Source organism: Pectinophora gossypiella, chromosome 5 (genome assembly GCF_024362695.1).
Source record: "Pectinophora gossypiella chromosome 5, ilPecGoss1.1, whole genome shotgun sequence".
NCBI classification, from domain to species: Eukaryota; Metazoa; Arthropoda; class Insecta; order Lepidoptera; family Gelechiidae; genus Pectinophora; species Pectinophora gossypiella.
Window position 1 is genome coordinate 3345705 of NC_065408.1, and position 20684 is coordinate 3366388.

Here is a 20684-nt window from a genome sequence, read left to right on the forward strand (position 1 = left end):
TTCTGCCTACCCCTTTCGGGATACAGGCGTGGTGTTACGTTATGTATAATGTGATAAGTGAAAGCAAATAGTTACGTTATTCTTTTATTTAATTTCCAATAATAAATTTCCTTAGAATATTGGAAATACGAATAATGGTAACTGATGACGTCAGCAGGAAAGCTAATCTAAAATGAAATTATTTTATTATACCATAGCTGGGCTAATAAAATAACATCAATAAAACATGTCATATAATATGTACTATTTTTAATCAAACTTCCACACAATCATAAGTCAGTAAAAAGTTACAAATAATCTTTATAAAAGTCTATTAAATACATCAGTCATTCGTTTTATTAACCTTAAATTCAGAATACAATTACGTCTACAAAATACAATACAATACTATGAATAAGTATAAACTGTGAGTCCTTTGTACTACATCAGCAGGCCTAGCACCCTAGCACGCTAACTGCGCGAACAGGGCGAGAAAAATTCAAAGCGCGAGTTGTCAAATTTGACAGACGGCGTAAGGTTCCTCGTTCGCGCATCGAGTTTCTCGCGACTTAAATATGTAAAGTACCTCACACAATTTCACAGAAATGATGTTAAAAACTATCAATGTTCTCATTTCTAATGAAAATAGGTTTCTGTTTTTTTCTTTCTCTTGGCTCATCTATAAGCAATATACCTACAATAATAATACGGGATGTTAGTGACATCGTAACGAAAACTTTAAGGGATGATTCAGACCATGATTCTAAGTTAATATCAAGTGGAATTTTACATCGCAAAAGTATAATTTAAAAAAACTAAAAAACAACAGTAATTTTGCGACGGGAAATTCCACTTGATATTAACTCAGAATCATGGTCTGAATCATCCCCCTCAGTTTACGTTACGATGTCGCCAACAACTTGTATATTTCCATTGTAGTGCGACATCTTGAAAAAATTGCGGATGGCCTAGTAGTAGCGTGTACCAAGGTCCTTATTATTCTGGCCGCGCCGCATCGCACTTTCATATGCATCTATCCTTTTCTGTCACTCAGAACCACCAAGTGTTAGAGCGTGATAAAGCGCGGGGAGCAATATTCCCCGTCTACCATATGACATGACGGCGATATGGCTCACCACCTATCTCGTTGGTCTAATACAAAGCTTGGTGAGGTGTGGGTACTTAGTTCATCTTGCGATGGATGTACTTCTGACTACCCCAATTGGGATATAGTCGTGAGCTTATGACATGTTCGTCTATCATTCATTACCATAAACACCTTATTAGCGATAAAACAATGTAAATTATCAGAAATAAATATCAGAATAAGATGGACAATGGCCCCGATTCCTGCAGACATCTCTTAATTTTACTTTAAGTTATACCTGTCATTTTCTTATCCGCCGAAAAGGAAAGGGACGGATGATTGACAGCTCTTAATTTTAGGAAGAATGAGTAAATAAATGAATAACCCGGGCGAATTTTTAGACGGTTGTTTTAGATTTGTGCTTAAAATTGACGTGTGTTCCATAAATTTTATGCTTGTCGATTACCCGTCCCTTTCCTTTTCGGCGGATAAGAAAATGACAGATATAACCTAAAATAAAATTAGATGGTATTTACAGGAATTAGCACATAATTGTAGTTAGGTAGTTTGACAGAAACTATTTTATGGTTAGCTGCATATGAACTGCGGTTAAAAAGCTGTTATATTCTAAAATTACTGGTAATAATAATACACTAGATGTGTTATCAATACTAATCGTCAAAAAAGTTATACAACTATTTATCAAAAATATCCTAAAGTACATTTAACAATTATTACACTTCGTTATCAAAACAATAAACCTGTAAACTTTAAATCTTCGTCGTTTATATTAATAAATAGATACATTCTTCTTAATCACACGAAAACGGTTACAAAATATTAAAGCTAGGAAATCATTCGTACATTTACATAAAAAAACGTATTACTAATATCAGAATTACATAATTCTTAAACAAAACCTTGTCTGCTTTTGCTTCTAAAATCACTTTAAGGGTGGTATTAATAAACGAATCTCCGCTGAGACTGCCCTCAAGGCTCAAGTCTCTGTTTTTATATGAGAATTGTCACAATGACATGATCTTGAGAGCAGTCTCGAAGCTGAGATTGGTTTATTAATACCACCCTAAAAGAGAAAATGAAATCGAAATAAAAAAAAAATGGGCACGAAAAAATAATTTGACCATACCAAAAATTAGTACTCTTATTGAAAAAAATAGTACCTGTTGTAAAAAAATTAGTACCATCACGGTTCTGGATTTATAGCCATGTTTTATTGCACTTGCTAGCTTGACGGTGAGCGAAATTTGGCGATTTTGGCGGCTATTTTTTTTACAACAGGCACTATTTTTTTCAGTAAGAGTACTAATTTTTGGTATGGTCAAATTATTTTTTCGTGCCCATTTTTTTTGAGGCCGCTAGCTTGACGCACACGAAATATCGGGAGTCTCATATCCCTATTTAAACGCGGTAAGAACCCGTTATTATGTGCTTTAATTATATATATATTGTCATTAAGCCGGTGGTGTAAAGGTTAACACGCTCGTCCCGGCTTGACAATTTGATTTTTTTTCGATTTCATTTTCTCTTCGTGTTTCCCTAAAGCACAGGTGATCATTTAAAATCCCTCTTACAAAAAATTGTGTAGTAATAACACAGTGCGTTAGTGACACCGTAACGAAGAAAAAAATAGATAGTCTACTTGATTGTACTAAAAACGGTGGTAGTGTTTTTATAGTCGAAAATATTTAATTAAGATTTTGAGACTTTGCTGCGCCTCTATGTAAATAGAACCACGCGAACAGGCGATATACTACCATGTTTCTTTTGAAATACAATACGGGACTGAAAATATTTTCACAATATTTCGACAGGAAATTCCAATTGATATCAACTCAGAATAGTCTGAATCATCCCCCAGCTTTCGTTACAGTGTCACAAGCATCCTGTATACATTTTTATTCATTAACTGAGTTACATTTGAGTTTAAACAAAGAACTTTGTATGAATCCATGGGTTTACGGATAATACAAAATAACTAAGCACATAGAAAGCAAACTGTATCGCAAAATACCACATTTCATACGCTTTCGCGTATCAAAGCGTTTCGCCATACACGCTCAAAGGCACTTCTCAAATGAATGAATTTTCCAAATATCGTCTAGCTTGGGTATCGAGGAATCTACACGTAAAATAAACGATGTATGGAGCATCGTTTCATAAGCGACTTTCAAACTCCAGGGCTCGATTTAAAGAGAAATCATGTGGACCAGTGCTGTGTTTATGAAAACTTACAAGTCTACACGTTCACAAGCTACAAGTTACTCACGAGTACGTGTAAATTATCAAAAAAGTAGAGCGATTGTAAATTATACCTGTAAAATAAATATTGACACTTGTAACATGCAAGTTACATGTGTAGTTTTGATAAACACATTCTTGTAATAATGACATTTTTTTTACAAGGAAATTTCTTGTAATACAGGGCTTGTAAGTTTTGATAAACAGGGCACTGATCAGATGTACATACTTGTTCATTTTGTGTGTTGATCTAGAAAAAGAGATTGGCAAAAGTTGTATGGAGGGTTTACCAAAATAGGTCACTGAATATCGAACGAGTAATAAACACCAAAACCGCAGTGAAAAATTTATTTGCCTATTTCAATAAACAGGTCTCGTTAATGGTGGACATTTGGACGATTTATGGTTGATTTCTTTTATAATCGCATGGTATAAGAAAATCAGGTATGCTCAAAAGTGACAGCTAATATTTCAAGGTTATCCCAGCTGACGTCACCCTACCCTGCGTTTGCCATTTTGTAAAAAATAAATTACTTACGACCAATGTTTTTATATTTACTTTACAAGGATTTTTTTAGTAAAAGATTTACTTAAAGTTTTTATGATTTTTATATAAGTGACAAGTAATAGTAATTACATTCATTAGTCAGTAATTCGATTGATTTTCAATAAATTTACGTCCTTGGAATGTTGGAGATACCAATTTAATGGTAACACAGTGGTAACACTTACGTCATCAAAAGGCTAGCAATGGCGGCTTGTCGTACGATTGAGCATACCAGTAGGCTCTGCACGGCAACCGCGTCGAGCGCGGTGCGAATTATATCGAAGACGTCCATCGACGTAGATAGCATTCGTATCGTTTATATCCTTATACCATGTACAATCTTATAAAACAAAGCAGGTTAAAGCAAACGCTCTAGTGCTTAATAAAATCTATAATAATATATATAAAAGCGAAAAGTCACTAACTGAATCGAAATCTCATAAACTACGTAGAAGTGCTAAGAGTCTCTTGCAAAGGGTTTCCTTTTAAGACGTAAACGTCACTAAAACGGGATTCTGAGGGCAAAAAAGGGGTGGTAAAGTTTGTATGAAACTTCTATAGTCTTAATAGTAGGGTTTCACGCGAACGAAGTTGCGGGTAACAGCTAGTGGTCCATTAGCCCCGCATTGATTGGAGACTAATTTTCAGAATCACAACTTTGTCATTGAACCAGATGGGGGTTAAAAAGGCCACATCAAAGCAATTCATCTAAAAAAGAAATATTACTAAAGAAATATTTGGCATTTGTGTGCATTACGGCACTTACTTTTATATGCGCAAATGCTTTTATATGCGATATTGCTTTTTTAGATGAATTACTTCGATGTGGCGTTTTTAACCCCTCTGATATTTGCACTTTTTATTTAGATCTAAATAAGAAATTCAAAATTAGAACATAAATATTCCGATGCAGTACATTCAAAGGTATTTGAATTAAGAAAACATAAAAGAAAAAAAAACAAAAAGGCATAGGACATAAAACAAAAGAACGCGTGCTCTAACCATTCCTAGATTTATTACCTAGAAGAATTAGCTAAAGCTAAGAGGCAAGATGAGAATGTAACAATAATAGTACCAGCTTATATAAAACCCAATGAAACCTCAACATCGCGGGATGTTTTATTGAGAACCCCGATTTCCAATACATAATATCTACACTAATCTTCTTTCTTCATTATATACAGCACGGTCTGGTGACGCCATCAGCACCTTTACGTCATGACGTAGTGTCGCTAGTTACGAGATTTACGTCATTTCCTCTGCGCAAGCGGCGTAGGTCTTGAATATGGGTGCGTCTGCATCCTCTCTCGCGCACGTACAGCTTTGAAACCCACTGATTTTTGAGTTACATTCGTCCTCCCACGGTTTACACTCTCTGTTAGTTGGTTATAGACGGCACAACACGGACATGGAATAGAACAATTAGTTTTTCAGTTAGATGTTATTAAAAAATATATATATATATATATATTGTTATTTTTTACAACACTCACATGGAATGGATCAATTAGTTTTTCAGTGTGTTTTTCTAAAATTACCCTAATAACTGTTATTATCAATAAAGTTACCTTTCCATTTATATATTTCAATAAATAAATAGTAAATATTATAAAAATTTAAAATCTATTATGTGCAATTGTGTCAATTTTACAAAAATTAAAAAACCTTTTTTGTATGACTGTGTTAAAAAATATTAAAAGATAATTGATATTTACGTAGATAAGAGTTTGTACTAAATGTTTTAGGAGCAAAATACAATTCGATCCTGACAAAAAAGAAATTGGGTGGAGGCGACACATAAGAGCTTTTAAATTGGCAACGACGGCATAAACTTATAATAATTTATTAAGTACATAATAGATAAATGAGATAAAAAAAATAACAATAAACACAACACCAGCTTATTATAAATAGAATACTTCTTCCAGCGCGGCACACTGAGGCAGAGCGCCCAAAACGCTGGCAACATTTCCTCTGAACTGCCAGGCCTATTCTCTGCGGAAAAAAGCTGCCAGCTCTTGGATCGCCAGTTGCCTCAATGAGACGCGCCGAAGTGTCATTCAAAAACTAACTAATTAACTTATAATTGTTTATGTGCATATTTTACCTTGTACATTCCTGGTGAGGGGAGTGCCGTCTCTGGACAGGCTGGATCCGAAACCGGCGCGCGCCGCCGTGGCCGGCCGCCGCTGCGGCAGCGCCTTGCCCACTACCGGCTTCACTACCCGGGCTGAGGGGGGAGACAATATTACATAAGCAGAATTTATACGTCCCACTCCTGGGCACACGCCTCCCCTCAATCAACCGGAGGCGGCATAGAGCATACTCCACCACGCTGCTCCAGTGCGAGATGGTAGAGGTGTTTTTTACGGCTAACAGAAGGGACCAATCACTTAACGTGCCTTTGCTGAAGCACCGAATCATCTTACTGTTTTTGGACAATCAGTCCTTACCAAACAAAGGAGACTCTCACAAAGTTATTTCAACAATGTCCCCATCGGGAATCGAACCCAGACCTGATCGTGAGCCCAACGCTCTAACCACTTGACCACGGAGGCTGCTGAGACAATATTATTATTCGGCAAATGGCCGTACGACGTTTATCCACATAAATAGTATTCACTGTGTGTAATGGGCATAGGCTCCACGTGCATATAATACCGGCTGAGTAGATAGATGATAATGAGAATAAAAACTGCCTATTTCTCCTATCAGGTGTCGCTCCTATTGAGTGTTCTTAAATTTTGCCAGATCCCCATGCTATTTGAGTAAACAAACATATTGTTTTAGTTATATTTTTACACTATATCCTTTTCGTATCCTATAGCGTTATATTTATTCCCCAAAGATCGCAAAGAAGAAAACTTAGAAAAACTTATTTTCAATCAAATCTGGCTTTCCAACTGATGGCTTTTTTATATTTGTCCTTCAGACAGGACACACTCTACGTTGGTCCACATTTTATAGCAATTGATCACATATTTTACCTGGACAGTACGGAGAACTATCAAAATTTAGAAACACGCAACAGTGCCGCCGCCTGCATTTGAGCTTCTAGTTTTTATTCTTATTCCACGCTGGACTGCGAGCGGATATATAACATTGAACGCGTTAAGCTGCTTATCTTCCCGGACAGGTCGTAAAAACCGACAGAAATTGTGACGTACAAGAGAAGACTCGTTAGTAATCTTCATCTCTCTTGTGGGTTACAGAGACCTCATGAAACCTGGCAACTATTATGACTTGTGACTGCACACCAAATTAGAAATTTCGGGCGTAAAAACGCCTATAAATCTACGTAAGTCAAAATATTTCTTACCACTATTAAAATTGACGCTTCTCTGCATAGTGTTTGTCCTGTCCACAAGTTCTCTCTTCACGGGGAGGTTGGCAGGAGGCTTGGCATCCGTCTTGAACTGTTTCTTCAAGGCCTCCATCTTACCCGCCATGTCAAACGTAGAGTTCAGATCCTTAGGTTGCAACAACCCGCAGTTCTCCACATCGAACGAAGCATCAAACTCCCTCTTCACTTTCTTAGCAGAGTTCATCGTTCTCGTAGTATCGAGACTCTCTAACGAATCATTAATAATAATCGTTTCGTTGTTCATCAACTTTATCGGAGTACCTTTACGCTTCTTTGCTGATAATCTTATTGGTTCTATATTCTCTAAGTCTGTCAAATCCTCGCTGTCCGTCATCATATCTAAAGTTGAGTTTACATCCCTTTTACCTGACAGATATTCTTGAGAAACTGGCTTTTCTAAGTTGAGAGTGCATATGGCTTTGAACTGAGTGTCAGTATTGGAGCAATCGTCGTCCGACCACGAGATACCTTTGGCAGATTTGGCTTTCTTCATGATTTCCAGATATTCTGCCGTCATGGCAGGCGTCGCTCTGTCGTATCCTTTGAGCGTCAAGTACAACTTCTTCAGCATATTGGGCATGTCACTCATATATTCTGTGAAAGCGTTTATTTCCTCGTTTTCTATGGTCAACAGCTTATGTCTTAAATCGTCACTGGCTTCCAGCTGCCGTATTGTGCTCTGCATCTTGATTTTCTCTATGAAGTCGATCATGTCGGGGCAGTCCGCCAGGGCGCTGTTGAAGAGGCTGTAGAGCTTCTTGCGACTGACTTCCCATTTGGTCCACGCGCCCAGGATTTTGGCGTCGAGTTTCAGGGATTGTTTCTTATAGCTGTCAGCAGCGCGCTCCTGACGCGGTATGTCTTCGTTGCACATCTAAAGGAGGGATTTAAAAAATATATAAACATACATAAACAGCCTAGGCTTAAGTAAAATCTAACAGAATAAGCTACTTTCCAACTGGTCAAATCAGTCTCTTGCTACCAAACGTCAAAACGTGAAATTACTATGGAATTAGTATGAAAAAGCACACTATGACGTAATAGAAAAACGTGATAAAATGTGGGACTTATTACGTGAAAAGAAAGTGTTTTTCTTCAGTTTGAGATCTGTCTTTATTTAGTAATCACAATTTCATAATTTATCTTTGACCCAGGATACTACCCAATTGTGTCCTTTCTACTATGACGAACAGTTGTTATGGACGATAGGCTGATCCTTTGTCACCATAAGGTTATCATATCCGTCTGAGGACTTCGTATCAACAGTAATTGCAACTTGTCTTTATGCGTATGTTTACGTATTTATACATACATAAATACTGAAGCAATTGTAAAACTGAAGTAACTTACTAAAGTAATTAAGTAGTTGTTCAATGAACCAGTCGGGGGCTTTTGGCGGCTCAATAATAACCCTGACACCGGGGTTGATGAGGTTGGTAATCCACCTCACAACCCACACGATAGAAGAGAGAAGATGTACATGTATAGTCATCTACATTAAGACATAATTTTTAAGGATATGTAAGTGGGATATTGGCCCCGATTCCTGCAGACACCGCCTAATTTTATTTAAAGTTATATCCGTCATTTTCATATCCGTCGAAAAGGAAAGGGACGGATGATTCACAGCTCTTAATTTTAGGAAGAATGAGTGAATGAATGAATAACCCGGGCGAATCAAAAGGTACGTCGCTGGTATGCAATCCGTTTGTCGTGCTGTCTACTTAACTGTGTCGGGTTATTGACGGATGTAAAATTTTTAGACGGTTGGTTTAGATTTGTGCTTAAAATTGACGTGTGTTCCATAAATTTTATGCTTGTCTATTACCCGTCCCTTTCCTTTTCGGCGGATAAGAAAATGACAGATATAACTTAAAATAAAATTAGATGGTATTTACAGGAATTAGCACCATTTTCTTTCTTCGCAAATTACATAATTTTTGTGTATTTTAAAATTATTTTTTATTCCATACTTTTGCAATAGAAAATTTCACTTGATGTTAACTCAATAACTCAATCATGAGCTGAATCATCCCCCTTAGTATTCGGTACTATGTCACTAACACCCTGCATAAAATGTATTTTCAGGATTGTATATACGTTACCTGCTCCATGGCCTCAGTGGAGGAGCGGTGCGCCAGCTCCGCGACGTGCGTGAAGGCGCGCGAGCGCAGCCGGTGCCGCAGCGCCAGCACGCGCCGCCTGCTCTGCAGGGTGAGCAGCTCCTGTTCTAGCAAGCTGTGGCTCTCTTCCTCCGCGAGAATGCGCTCGCGCCATCCTGATAGAGATAATACAATAGGTTATAATAAGAAAGAAATATATCACTGTATTCCTGTGGTTCACTAGCTTGCAAGCAGGGAGCTCGCTGGTTCGTACCCCGGTAACGGACTTGCACCAATGAGTTATTAATTAATCATAAGTGCAGTTTTCACTAACACAGTTGGCTCGACCATTACAGACGGCGATACGGCTCACCGCCTATCACGTTGGTCTAACAGAATCTCGGTTATGTGTGGGTATGTAGTTCATCTTGCGATGGATGTACCTCTGACGGTTTGACGTCGTCCGGAATATTAAATCATTCGAAATTTAAATTTTGTGACCTGCTATTTTTATGTATTATTTATTACATAAACATACATAAACAGCCTATATACGTCCCACTGCTGAGCACAGGGCTATGTATTATACTTTTCTTTTTTAATTTTTAATGTAATATTACTGCACTTTCTATAAAATGACAAAAACCAATTGAAACCACCGATAACAATATATGTAGTGGTCACAGTTTGTAAATGCCATACACCAAATAAAGAAAATCATATTTTATTTTGTGACACGCAAAAAAAAATTCAATATTTATGATCAGTTCACACGCGCTTTGTTCTATTGTCCCCGAACTACTGCCAATATTCAATGCGATTCTCGGATGTTTGTTTTAGTTTAAAAAAACACAATTCTACGTACAATTTGGATCTTACAAAACATGAACAAAAAAAAATATTTATTCATAAAAACATAACAAAGTTCGCTGACGAGACTTCCCAGTAAGTAACAGTAGTACTTGTGTTGGGAATGACTCGCAACCTCCCTTTGGATGGCACAATCGGAGAATAATAAAATAAAAACTAGAACTAATAAAATATAAACCAACTTAAAACTAGAAACAAGAGTGTGTGTGTGTGTGTGTGTGTGTGTGTGTGTGTGTGTGTGTGTGTGTGTGTGTGTGTGCGTGTGTGTGTGCGCGTGTTGTGCGTACGTGCGTGCGTGCGTGTGAGCTGCTATAGAAGCAGCTTCCACTAACTATACACGTTTGAGCGATGATGGTGGGTGTGGCACCCACCCACCTGCAATCACCTCGTGTGTATTCTACACAAAAACAGAGTCAATGAATTCTTAGTAGGATTCCTTCAGTTTCTTCATAAGTCAACATATGTAGCCATTCCATAACTGCTTTTTTACAAGTACGTACTTCCATAGGATATATTTTTATTATTCAATTCAATGAACAAAAAATAATAATATTGGGTGTCACATTTTAACAGCTATAGATACAAAAATCCGAAGATCTGTCAATCATCCGTCCCTTTCCTTTTCGGCAGATAAGAAAATGACAGGTTAACATAAGCTCACGACTATATCCCAATGGTGTAGCCCGAGGTACATCCATCGCAAGATGAACTAAGTACCCACACCTCACCAAGCTTCCTATTAGACCAATAGGTGGAGAGCCGTATCGCCGTCTATAATTGTCGACCATTAAGTGCATTCTTGTCCCTATCCATCCATAGGGCAGGCCCGTGCCTCAGCAGTGGGGACTTTAATGGGCTGGTGATGAAGTGCATTCTTAAGGGTGTTACAACTGTGTTAGTGAAAACTGTACTTAAGATAAATAACAGGTATAACTTAAAACAAAATTAGGAGGTATCTACAGGAATCAAGACCACTTTTTATATGATAATAATGTTTTATCGAACATCTCATCCGCCCAAAATTACTGAGGCATGTCAACCTGTATAGCCGAGGAAAAGTTGCTGCAGGACAAGTCCAAAGTCCAACCAGAGAGGTTTCAGAGTCGTAACGTGAATTTCATGTAAGTGTACATAAACAGCCTATATACGTCCCACTGCCGGGCACAGGCCTCCCCTCAATCAACCGGAGAGGGTATGGAGCATACTCCACCACGCTTCTCCACTGCGGGTTGGTGGAGGTGTTTTTACGGCTAATAGCCGGGACCAACGGCTTAACGTGCCCTCCGAAGCACGGAATCAACTTACTTTTTCGGACAATCAGGTGATTCAAGCCTGAAAAGTCCTTACCAAACAAAGGACAGTCTCACAAAGTGATTTCGACAATGTCCCCAAAGCCAGTAGGCGGAGATCTGGGGAAATTCCACCGGGGTGATAAATCGTCTGGCCACGGATTAAGAGCTCCAAGCTTTCCACACATAGAGAGACTCCAATATACTACTCGTACATTAGCTTTTCACCCGCTTCTTTTATTAGGCCGCGTTCAGCGAGACGCGAGGCGTCACGCCGCGTTGCGCGGGAATCGAACCCGGACCTCCAGATCGTGAGCCTAACGCTCTTACCACTAGACCACGGAGGCTGTTCAATAATGTTGTGTAATAGTGTATTTGAATTTAATAAATAAAAAAAAGTCGAAGTCACAATCAATTTTCAAAGCTGCGGATATGATGAAGGAAAATGAGCTCAAGCAGTTATTTCACACGTACCTTTCTCCTTTGTGGTGTCCCTGAGACTAGACAATGACAGCTTAGCTTGCAGCTCCTGTATCTTCTTCTTCATGTCTTCCATCTTGTTGTTCTCTGAAGAAAACATACAAATATCACTACATAGTATAAAACAAAGTCGCTTTTTCTGTCCCTATATCCATATGTACGCTTAAATCTTTAAAACTACGCAACGGATTTTGATGCGGTTTTTTGACAGATAAGAGTGATTCAAGAGGAAGGTTTATATGTATAATAACATCCATTACTGTGAATGTGGTCACCCGGACCAAACCATATCTCACATAGTGAACGAGTGCCCTCTGCACCGGTTCCCAGGTGGTATAGCCGAGCTGCATTGTGTGACGGATGCAGCAGAGACTTGGTTAAGGGAGCTTAAGCTGGATATTTGATCCAAGCAGGATATTTATCTGCCATACGCAATAATAATAACATCCATTAAATAGTGGATAAATAAGTACTGTTATTTTTGAGGTTTTTAATGTGATGTCGTAACGTAAATAATTTAATTTTTTCCTCAGCATCGCTAGTTACAAATAAAGAAAGGCCAGTTCAAGAGTATACTAAACCGGCGAGCATGCATGAAGTCTTTGATGAGAGAGGAGGAAGCGAAAGTTTGTTTCAGGATCGTAGTAAGTGGAATTCCGTGGTCTTCTGTTGGGATGTAGAGCTCGCAATACAGATTTCCACTACTCGCGTTCTTTTGCAGCCTCCGTAGCTGGCTCCCATGACATGCCGAGTTTTTAGTTCCGGGTCAACCGCGCGTCGCCAGGTTTCTTCTGGCGTTTTTGCGTTTTCCACGCGCACACCAGGGGGGCTATAATGGCTACATCGAAGCAATTCATCTAAGAAAGCAATATTGCAATTTGCGCATATAAAAGTAAGTGCGCAATGCAAACAAATGTCAAATAGCAATATTGCTTTCTTAGATGAATGCTTCGATGTGGCCATTTCAGCCCTTCAGATTTCCACTTCTCATGATCTTTTGCAGCTTCTATAGCTTGCTCCCATGACATGAGTTTTTAATTCCCAGACAACCGCGGGTCGCCAGGTCTCTTTGGGCCGCCCCTTTTGCGTTTTCCACGCGCACGCCAGGTCAGAGCTCGTCGGGACGGGTGGGGTGTTCCACAGGTCTTCTAAGGCCATGACCAATCCATCCAATCCAATCGGATATCAGCCTCCACAGCATTTGTTACAAGTCACAGTGTTTGCGGAATGTATGTATTACAAATGCGAAAATAATACGATCATAGATAATAAGTGCGTGCGCGCGTAAAATGTAACTCACCTTTCTCAATTTTAATATAGGACAGTGTCAATTTGGTTTCCAATTCCTTCACCTTCTTCTTCAGATCCTCAGTCAGTTTTGTAGACACTGGCTTGCTGTCTACATCTACAAAACAAATTATTATTACTTTATTGCACACTTTACACATTTACAGGATAAACTTATTCTAAGGTGGGCAAAGGCGGCCTTATCACTAAGAGCATCTCTCCCAGACAACCTTCGGCAGAGGATATAGCACACTTGTACAGCTGCAGTGTAGCGCGTATTATTATGTAGTCGTTTCCATATCTCGGGCCTATGGAGTCCCGGACTATTATTAATAGCCCTCGGTGTCCCACTGCAGGGCAAATGCCTCTCTTCCTTTCTTCCACTCCTCCCTATCCCCAGCTTGTTCGTACATACATACATACATACATAAACTCACGCCTATTTCCCACCGGGGTAAGCAGAGACTATAGAATTCCATTTGCTTCGATCCTGACACACTTCTCTTGCTTCCTCCACATTCATCAATCGCTTCATACACGCACGCTGGTTCAGAGTAGATCGTATTGAACCTTTTCTAAGGACATCTCCAATTTGGTCTGCAGCTTGTTCGTGCCGTTTCAAAAAGCAGTCTAAGTCGTCGCACCATCTTTTTCGTACGCGCGAACCTGTTTATGTGTGTGTGACGTCTGACGCCATACGATTAAAGACAACCGGAAGGGACTTATGTCCGAGCGGCGGTGAGGTAGAGTTAGCTCAGCCGCTGGTCGGGAGCGGAGTTGCCGTTCTATACGTAGTAACATAAACAGTCTATACATACGTCCTACTGCTGGGCACAGGCCTCCCCTCAAACAACTGGAGAGGGTATGGAGCATACTCCACCACGCTGCTCCAATGCGGGTTGGTGGAGGTGTTTTTACGGCTAATAGCCGGGACCAACGGCTTAACGTACCCTCCGAAGCACGGAATCATCTTACTTTTTCGGACAATCAGGTGATTCAAGCCTGAAAAGTCCTTACCAAACAAAGGACAGTCTCACAAAGTGATTTCGACAATGTCCCCATCGGGACTCGAACCCGGACCTCCGGATCGTGAGCCTAACGCTCTAACCACTAGACCACGGAGGCTATACGTAGTATTATTTCTTATTATATGTCTATACTGTACCTTTCTGGGGCTGCAGCAACTTCGCTTCCAGCTCCTTGACGCGTTTCTTCAGTTCTTCATTAATCTTCACGTACTGACTGAGTCTCATGTCGCCGTCGACTATGTTCTTCTTAATACTCAGTTGGATCTTGTTGGCTCTTGCCGCGTATTTGAGAGTGTTGTACGTGTCTTCGTAACTGATGTGCGAGGGTGACACGTTGGCAATCATGACTGTTTTGCAGTTGCCGCCCAGAGAGTCTTTGAGGAGGCGAGTGAGCTTCGAATCTCTGTGGGAGTATGTGTGGCGTTAGTTTGCTGCTTGCAGTTACGAAATTAATTTAAAGAAATTAATATTTTAACTTTGGCATCACAATATATCTTTGAAAACTTAATATATGTAAAAAAACATATAGGATTATTTGCAAAAAATAGCGATCGGCACATAGTTAATACCCGGAATAAAAATAAACTTGCTTTACAAGTCAGTCGATTACACAAGGTTACTAAATCTTTTAAGGGGCAATGTATACGTTTTTACAATAAGATTCCCATTGACATTCAGAATTTGCCTTTCAACTGTTTTAAGACAGTAGTTAAACAAAAACTTTACAAAAAAGGTTATTATAAAGTTAGTGATTATTTAGAAGATATGAATGCATGGGATTAACTGTCTGAGAACTGATACTAGGCAGCTAAATTACTCAATTGTATACCAATATTTTATGTTTATTTTTATTTTTTTAAAGAACGTCTAGGGCCCTGTGCCGAGGTTTTTCTTGCAGCTTCTTTTCCCCGGCTATACAGGTTGTGAAAAGCTGCAGTAGTTTTAGGCGGATGAGACGTTCGTTATGTAAAATTGACGATTCAAAGCGTAACTATGTTACCTATTGAATAAAGATATTTTTGAATTTGAATTTTTTGAGTGTGATGGCCAGCAGAATTATATCGAGGGTTGATAGTTTGACCAATAGCCGTACGACGTCTATCTACAGAGTCATAGTGACATCGTAACGAAAACTTTAAGGGATGATTCAGGCCATGATTCTCAGTCGATATCAAGTGGAATCATCCTCTTCAGTATTCGATACGATGTCACTAACACCCTGTATATAACGTGTATGACAGTAATTAAACAGAAAGTTTGTAAAAAAGGTTATTGTAACATTAGTGATTATCTAGAAGATATGAATACATGGGATTAGCTGTCTGGGATCTGATATTAGGCAGCCAAATTACTAAATTGTATAACAATATTTTGTTTTAATGGACCCTGTGCCAAAGTTTTTCTTGGACGTTCTTTTCCCCAGCTATACAGGTAGTGAGACGGTTATGTAAAAAATGACCAGTCAAGGTGTGGCTATGTAACCTACTGAATAAAGATATTTAAATCCACATAGATAACATTCGCTGCGTCTTGGTCGAAACCCTCGCGAGTTGCCACGCAGAGCCTGCTGTTCTGATGACTGCAATGGGCGTGTGCAAAGACAGAGGAAGTGCGAAGATAATCATAACAGCCACTGTGGTCTACTGGTTAGAACGTACGGCTCACCATCGGGAATTTTCCCGATGGGGACATTGTCGAAATCACATTGTGAGATTGTCCTTTGTATAAGTCACTTATTATAAGTGACTTAAGATATGTGCACATAACATACATGTGTGTATTCTTAAAGGAAATTTAGAAATATAAATGCCAAGTATGAATTTTACGCACACATCTTAAGTCACTTATAATAAAAGTAACTGCATACCAACATGGATACTTATTTACGAGTACATTGCTACTTAAATTCTCCTCGAAAATAAGAGGACAAACCGAAAAATACTACTTAAATAAGTTATAAAAACTTAATTTTATATTCTCGTAAAATGAGACGTAAATATAACTACATTAGAACGTTATAATAAGATTTCAGGCAGAGCAGTAACCTTTCATTTACGATCTAAGTTTTTTAAAATCACCTTCAGGGTGACGAGACAAGAATTTATTTATTTGTTTACATTCGTATTGATATTTTATACGTATTATAAAATGAATTACTTTTGTATTCTTTTATTGCAAGAATATGTATGTTTCAAGTACACAGACATCATAAAACAGTTATAATTTCAGCATGATTTAAAACATTTTCGAAGTCAATAAAAAATCACACAAACACGCAAATTAAACTTAAGCCACGCAGCTAGACAGTCTCTGTGGTCTAGTGATTGAAGTATTGGGGTCACAATCTGGAGATCCAGGTTCAAGTCCCGACGTTGATGAATGTTTAAAAAAAGGCCAAGCGGAAATCGCGCGCGAAAAACTTTTATAAAATCATTTCTATCATATCGTACCTGCGGGAGATATCTACTGCGGCTGCAAATTGCAACGTAAATCTATTGTTGGAACCCTATATCTAAGTAAGCGTGAGATTGTGGTCAAACGCGAGCATATAATATAAGCTAAGGACTATATTCCAATTCAGTTCCAGAGGCACATCCATCGCAAGATGAACTAAGTACCTACACATCACCGAGCTTTCTGTTAGACCAACGTGATAGGTGGTGAACCGTATCGCCGTCTACACTATAACGATCGAGCCACATGTGTTAGTGAAAACTGCACTTGAGATCAATTAATAACTCATTGGTGCAAGTCAAGGGTGAACCACTGTCTCTTCTTCTTCTTCTTCTAATTATTTTATCCCCTATTGAGATATAGGGCTTGAATAACAGATTTCCACTCCTCGCGATCTTTTGCGGCCTCTGTAGCTTGCTCCCATGACATGCCGAGAGTTATCAACTCTCGGTCAACCGAGGGTCGCCAGGTCTCATTGGGCCGCCCCCTTTTGTTTTTCCACGCGCACACCAGAGCTCGTGTGGACGGGTGTTCCATAGGTCTTCTAAGGAACCACAGTCTACAATATAAAAGTAAATTTTGCAGGGGATAGTAGAGGAAGGAGAATGTCGTACCTGTAAGGTATATAGCTGCTGCCATCAGCTAGTCTGTTGATGCAGTTGGCAAGAGAGAGCAAGCTGCGATTGATGTTGGCTCCCTCCTTGAACCGCTCGCCTACGCAGCCGGTGGCTGAGGCCCGTTCACTGCCCGCCAGGTCGATCATCGACAACTTCACTATGCGGACCTGGCTGCTCGTCTTGTAACTCATTTTTAGGTATACCTGGGGGAATAAGATGTTAGTTAATACACATAACATAAACAGCCTTTAAACTAAGAATACGAAAAACAAACTATAAATTAAAAATAATAATTTAGCATTTATTACAGACAAATAAAAACAATACCTACTGATAATAATCAAGGGTAATACTAGAATAGTAAAGATTTGTTGATATGTATCCTATAAAATACCAATAGAGAAGCAACTGTGAGCTAGTGCTTGAGTCTCAAAATATGCATATAAATTATGCATAAGTATAATAATATTTTATTTTTTATTCTCTTTCCTCTTCTGCTACTTTAAATAAACTCGATGCATTGTTTTTTTTACATTATGTTGGTTTATGTTTTAAAAATTCGCTGTCCATTGCTCATGTCCTTAAAAATTTAACAGAGAAGCTCTCCTCACAAATCAAACTTACCTCCCAAAAACAGAGAAGTCAGTGGTGGTGTGTCAAAAAATTACATTGTTACTAAGACATCATTTTGGTGTAAAGAAGTTTTTTTTAATAAACTTTAAGGGACTTTGGATAAGCTGCACAGTATTATTCAATGTCACAATATAGTATAATGAGCACAGTATTTAATTATGAGTGTATTTAAAGAGAATATTTTTTTAAAAGAATTTTGTACATCTTAAAAGTACCTGAAATACAGCATGGCTTCTAGAACTCTCCGCATTAGCATCAGTAGGATGCTGGGTACGATTCTTGTTGCCATTCTCCAGCATATTGAGCAGCTCACGGGCTGTCTTGATGTTATTCAACGTAAGACCAGCAACCATTACTCCATACTTGTTGTCTTCTCGGAGTTGTAGCGGTGTTTTCGATGGCTTGATCAGATCATACACATTTTCGTTGTATACCTGTTAAAGTTTTTTTGAAAATCTTATTCTGTGTTGTGATACAGGTATCTTTATTTTTTAACTTACCTATTCTACATTCTGGGTTGGTGAATTAGGTTAAATATAAAACAAACACATTGAATTAAGTAATCTATAAAACTTTCTTTAGTTACTACAAATGATATTATACTTAATTTTATTTTATTAGAATTCATTACTTAAATTAAAATAAGTAAAAATAAACTGATATTTAAATTAGGTATACATAAACATTTCATGAACATACCTATTCATGGAATTTATGGAAGTCCTATTTCTGTGGTAAGACCACAAAGAGGTGTATGCTGCTGTTCCAATTTAGATTGGTGGAAAGATAATAAATACTCAATAAAAAATAAACAATTATGTTCACTGATACTTTCATTGAAATTATGATTATATACCTATTCAATTGCTTTAATTTACTAACATACAGTAAATATTAAAAACGTTGAAGTAAGCAAGTTTCTAATATGATAGGTACATGTTTTATTTAATATTAATTAAAAATAATAAAAAAATAAAAGTTAAAATTATCACCACTTACCTCAATATACGAAACACAAATGTCAAACTCTCTATCCTTCTCAAATTCATTTATCATACTGAAGAGATGCTCCATAGTCAAGTATGTGATGCCGGGGTGCTCTTTATTGCCAATCATAGTGAATGTCTTTCCTGCGCCGGTTGCCCCATACACAAACACAGAACAGTTGTACCCCTCCATCAAGGCAGACAGCATATCCTTAGTGGCAGTCTCAAAGACATCGTTATTCGACGCTTCCTGTCCGCAAACATGGTCAAAAACAAAGTTCAGCTCCTTGTTTCCCCGCTTCAAGTAACCTTTAGTCGGTTGTTGGACGCCCTTGTAGAAAAACGGTCGGTCTTCCTCTTTTGGATCGAACACCAGCATTTTATCATCGACAACGTCGACCACAGTGCGGCTGTTACGTTCCCGCTCCCTCTCGTTCATCGGCCGCACTCTCACCACGACCTTCACGTTTGCAGCCATCTTCTGGGTGGAACCACATTTGGAAGGCACCAGCTCGCCGTCACCCGAGCCCTTCAGCCTGCCCAGACCAGACCCTTTCTCCACTTTTACCATTTTCTTCGATAAACATCCAAGCTTTTACCATCTATTAATAAAAATATCCAGACGCGCTACAAACAACTGAAAACACAAAATACACTTAATATACAGCCACAGTTCCTCTTCGGCACAATTAGTCACAATTAATAATGCTATTTAATGAATTTGTTGACCAATTTTTCTAGAGCTTCGAATTATTAGCAGTCACAAAGTTTGAAAATATTTCATAACCGTCAGATTTTCAAATGTGACAGACGCGATCTCGGCGCGTGCGTCACGTTGCGTTTCTATAGCACAATTTTGGCAGCAGATAATCGGAGTTTATCGGAGCAAGTAATAGTATAAATTCACAAAGAAATTATAGAACCTAATTCTGTGAATGAAATCGTATTAATCAATAGAAAGTTAATCTGTTTGTTTTTGTGTGAATGTGTGGAGTGCTTACTAGTGCCATTGACATTTTACATTTTTAAGCTTACTGTGAAAATAATACTTTGGTACTTATTGAAGTAAAGCAAAGACCTTGAAGTTGCCTTGAAGTAAAGTAAACCAATAGTGTTCGAAAAAAGCATCATTAAAAGGCTTGTTCATTTCATTTTACACGTTTGACGAAAATTATGTGTGTCCGCGAGCAAAATTCGGCTTATGAAATTTTATTATGACGGCAAGACTTTGTATTATAAGAAACAAATACAATTTCCTCTTAATTTCCGGAGCGATCTTATCTGGACATAACGAGAGGCTTAGCATTCTACTGGGAGTCTCACTAGAACATCGCAACAGCCGGAATTCCATTCGACTTACTTGTTTTCTAGAATAAGCATTAGGCAGGAAGTTACACTTTGTGAATTTATAAGGAAGTACAGAATCTAGGGCCAACGGCCAAAGCCGTAAAAAAACTATTGATATCTTTTGGCGCCATATTTAAAACTGTCACGAACGAAAATAGAAAAACATTAGTGAAAGAGAAGGTGCTATATTGCTATTATATGTGTGTATAATTCTTATTGTTCGTATAGACAATACAATATAAAATACTATTTTCTACTCCTCTACTTTAATCTGGCATTTAAATAACCAAAAAGTCTAATATAAGTACATACATAATTAAACTCTTTGAAAAAGTGTACGCTCTATGGCCTATAA

At 38.3% G+C, this 20684-nt stretch overlaps 1 protein-coding gene across 2 annotated transcripts; it reads right to left on the reverse strand.

The window, feature by feature from the left end:
* Positions 1–234: 234 nt before the first annotated feature.
* LOC126366582 (kinesin-like protein KIF18A) lies at positions 235–19758 on the reverse strand. 2 transcript variants are annotated; one of them, XM_050009732.1, is made up of 10 exons: positions 18996–19758; positions 18212–18430; positions 17361–17566; positions 14430–14695; positions 13278–13382; positions 11972–12064; positions 9342–9514; positions 7192–8110; positions 5980–6102; positions 235–5193 (listed from the first exon to the last, which is right to left on the reverse strand). In XM_050009732.1, exons 1-10 carry the CDS (start codon positions 19551–19553, stop codon positions 5123–5125), a joined length of 2733 nt encoding a protein of 910 aa, XP_049865689.1. In that variant the 5' UTR covers positions 19554–19758; the 3' UTR covers positions 235–5122. The 2 variants fall into 2 exon arrangements, with proteins under 2 accessions (XP_049865689.1, XP_049865688.1); XM_050009731.1 differs by having other exon boundaries at positions 235–5205.
* Positions 19759–20684: the final 926 nt, after the last annotated feature.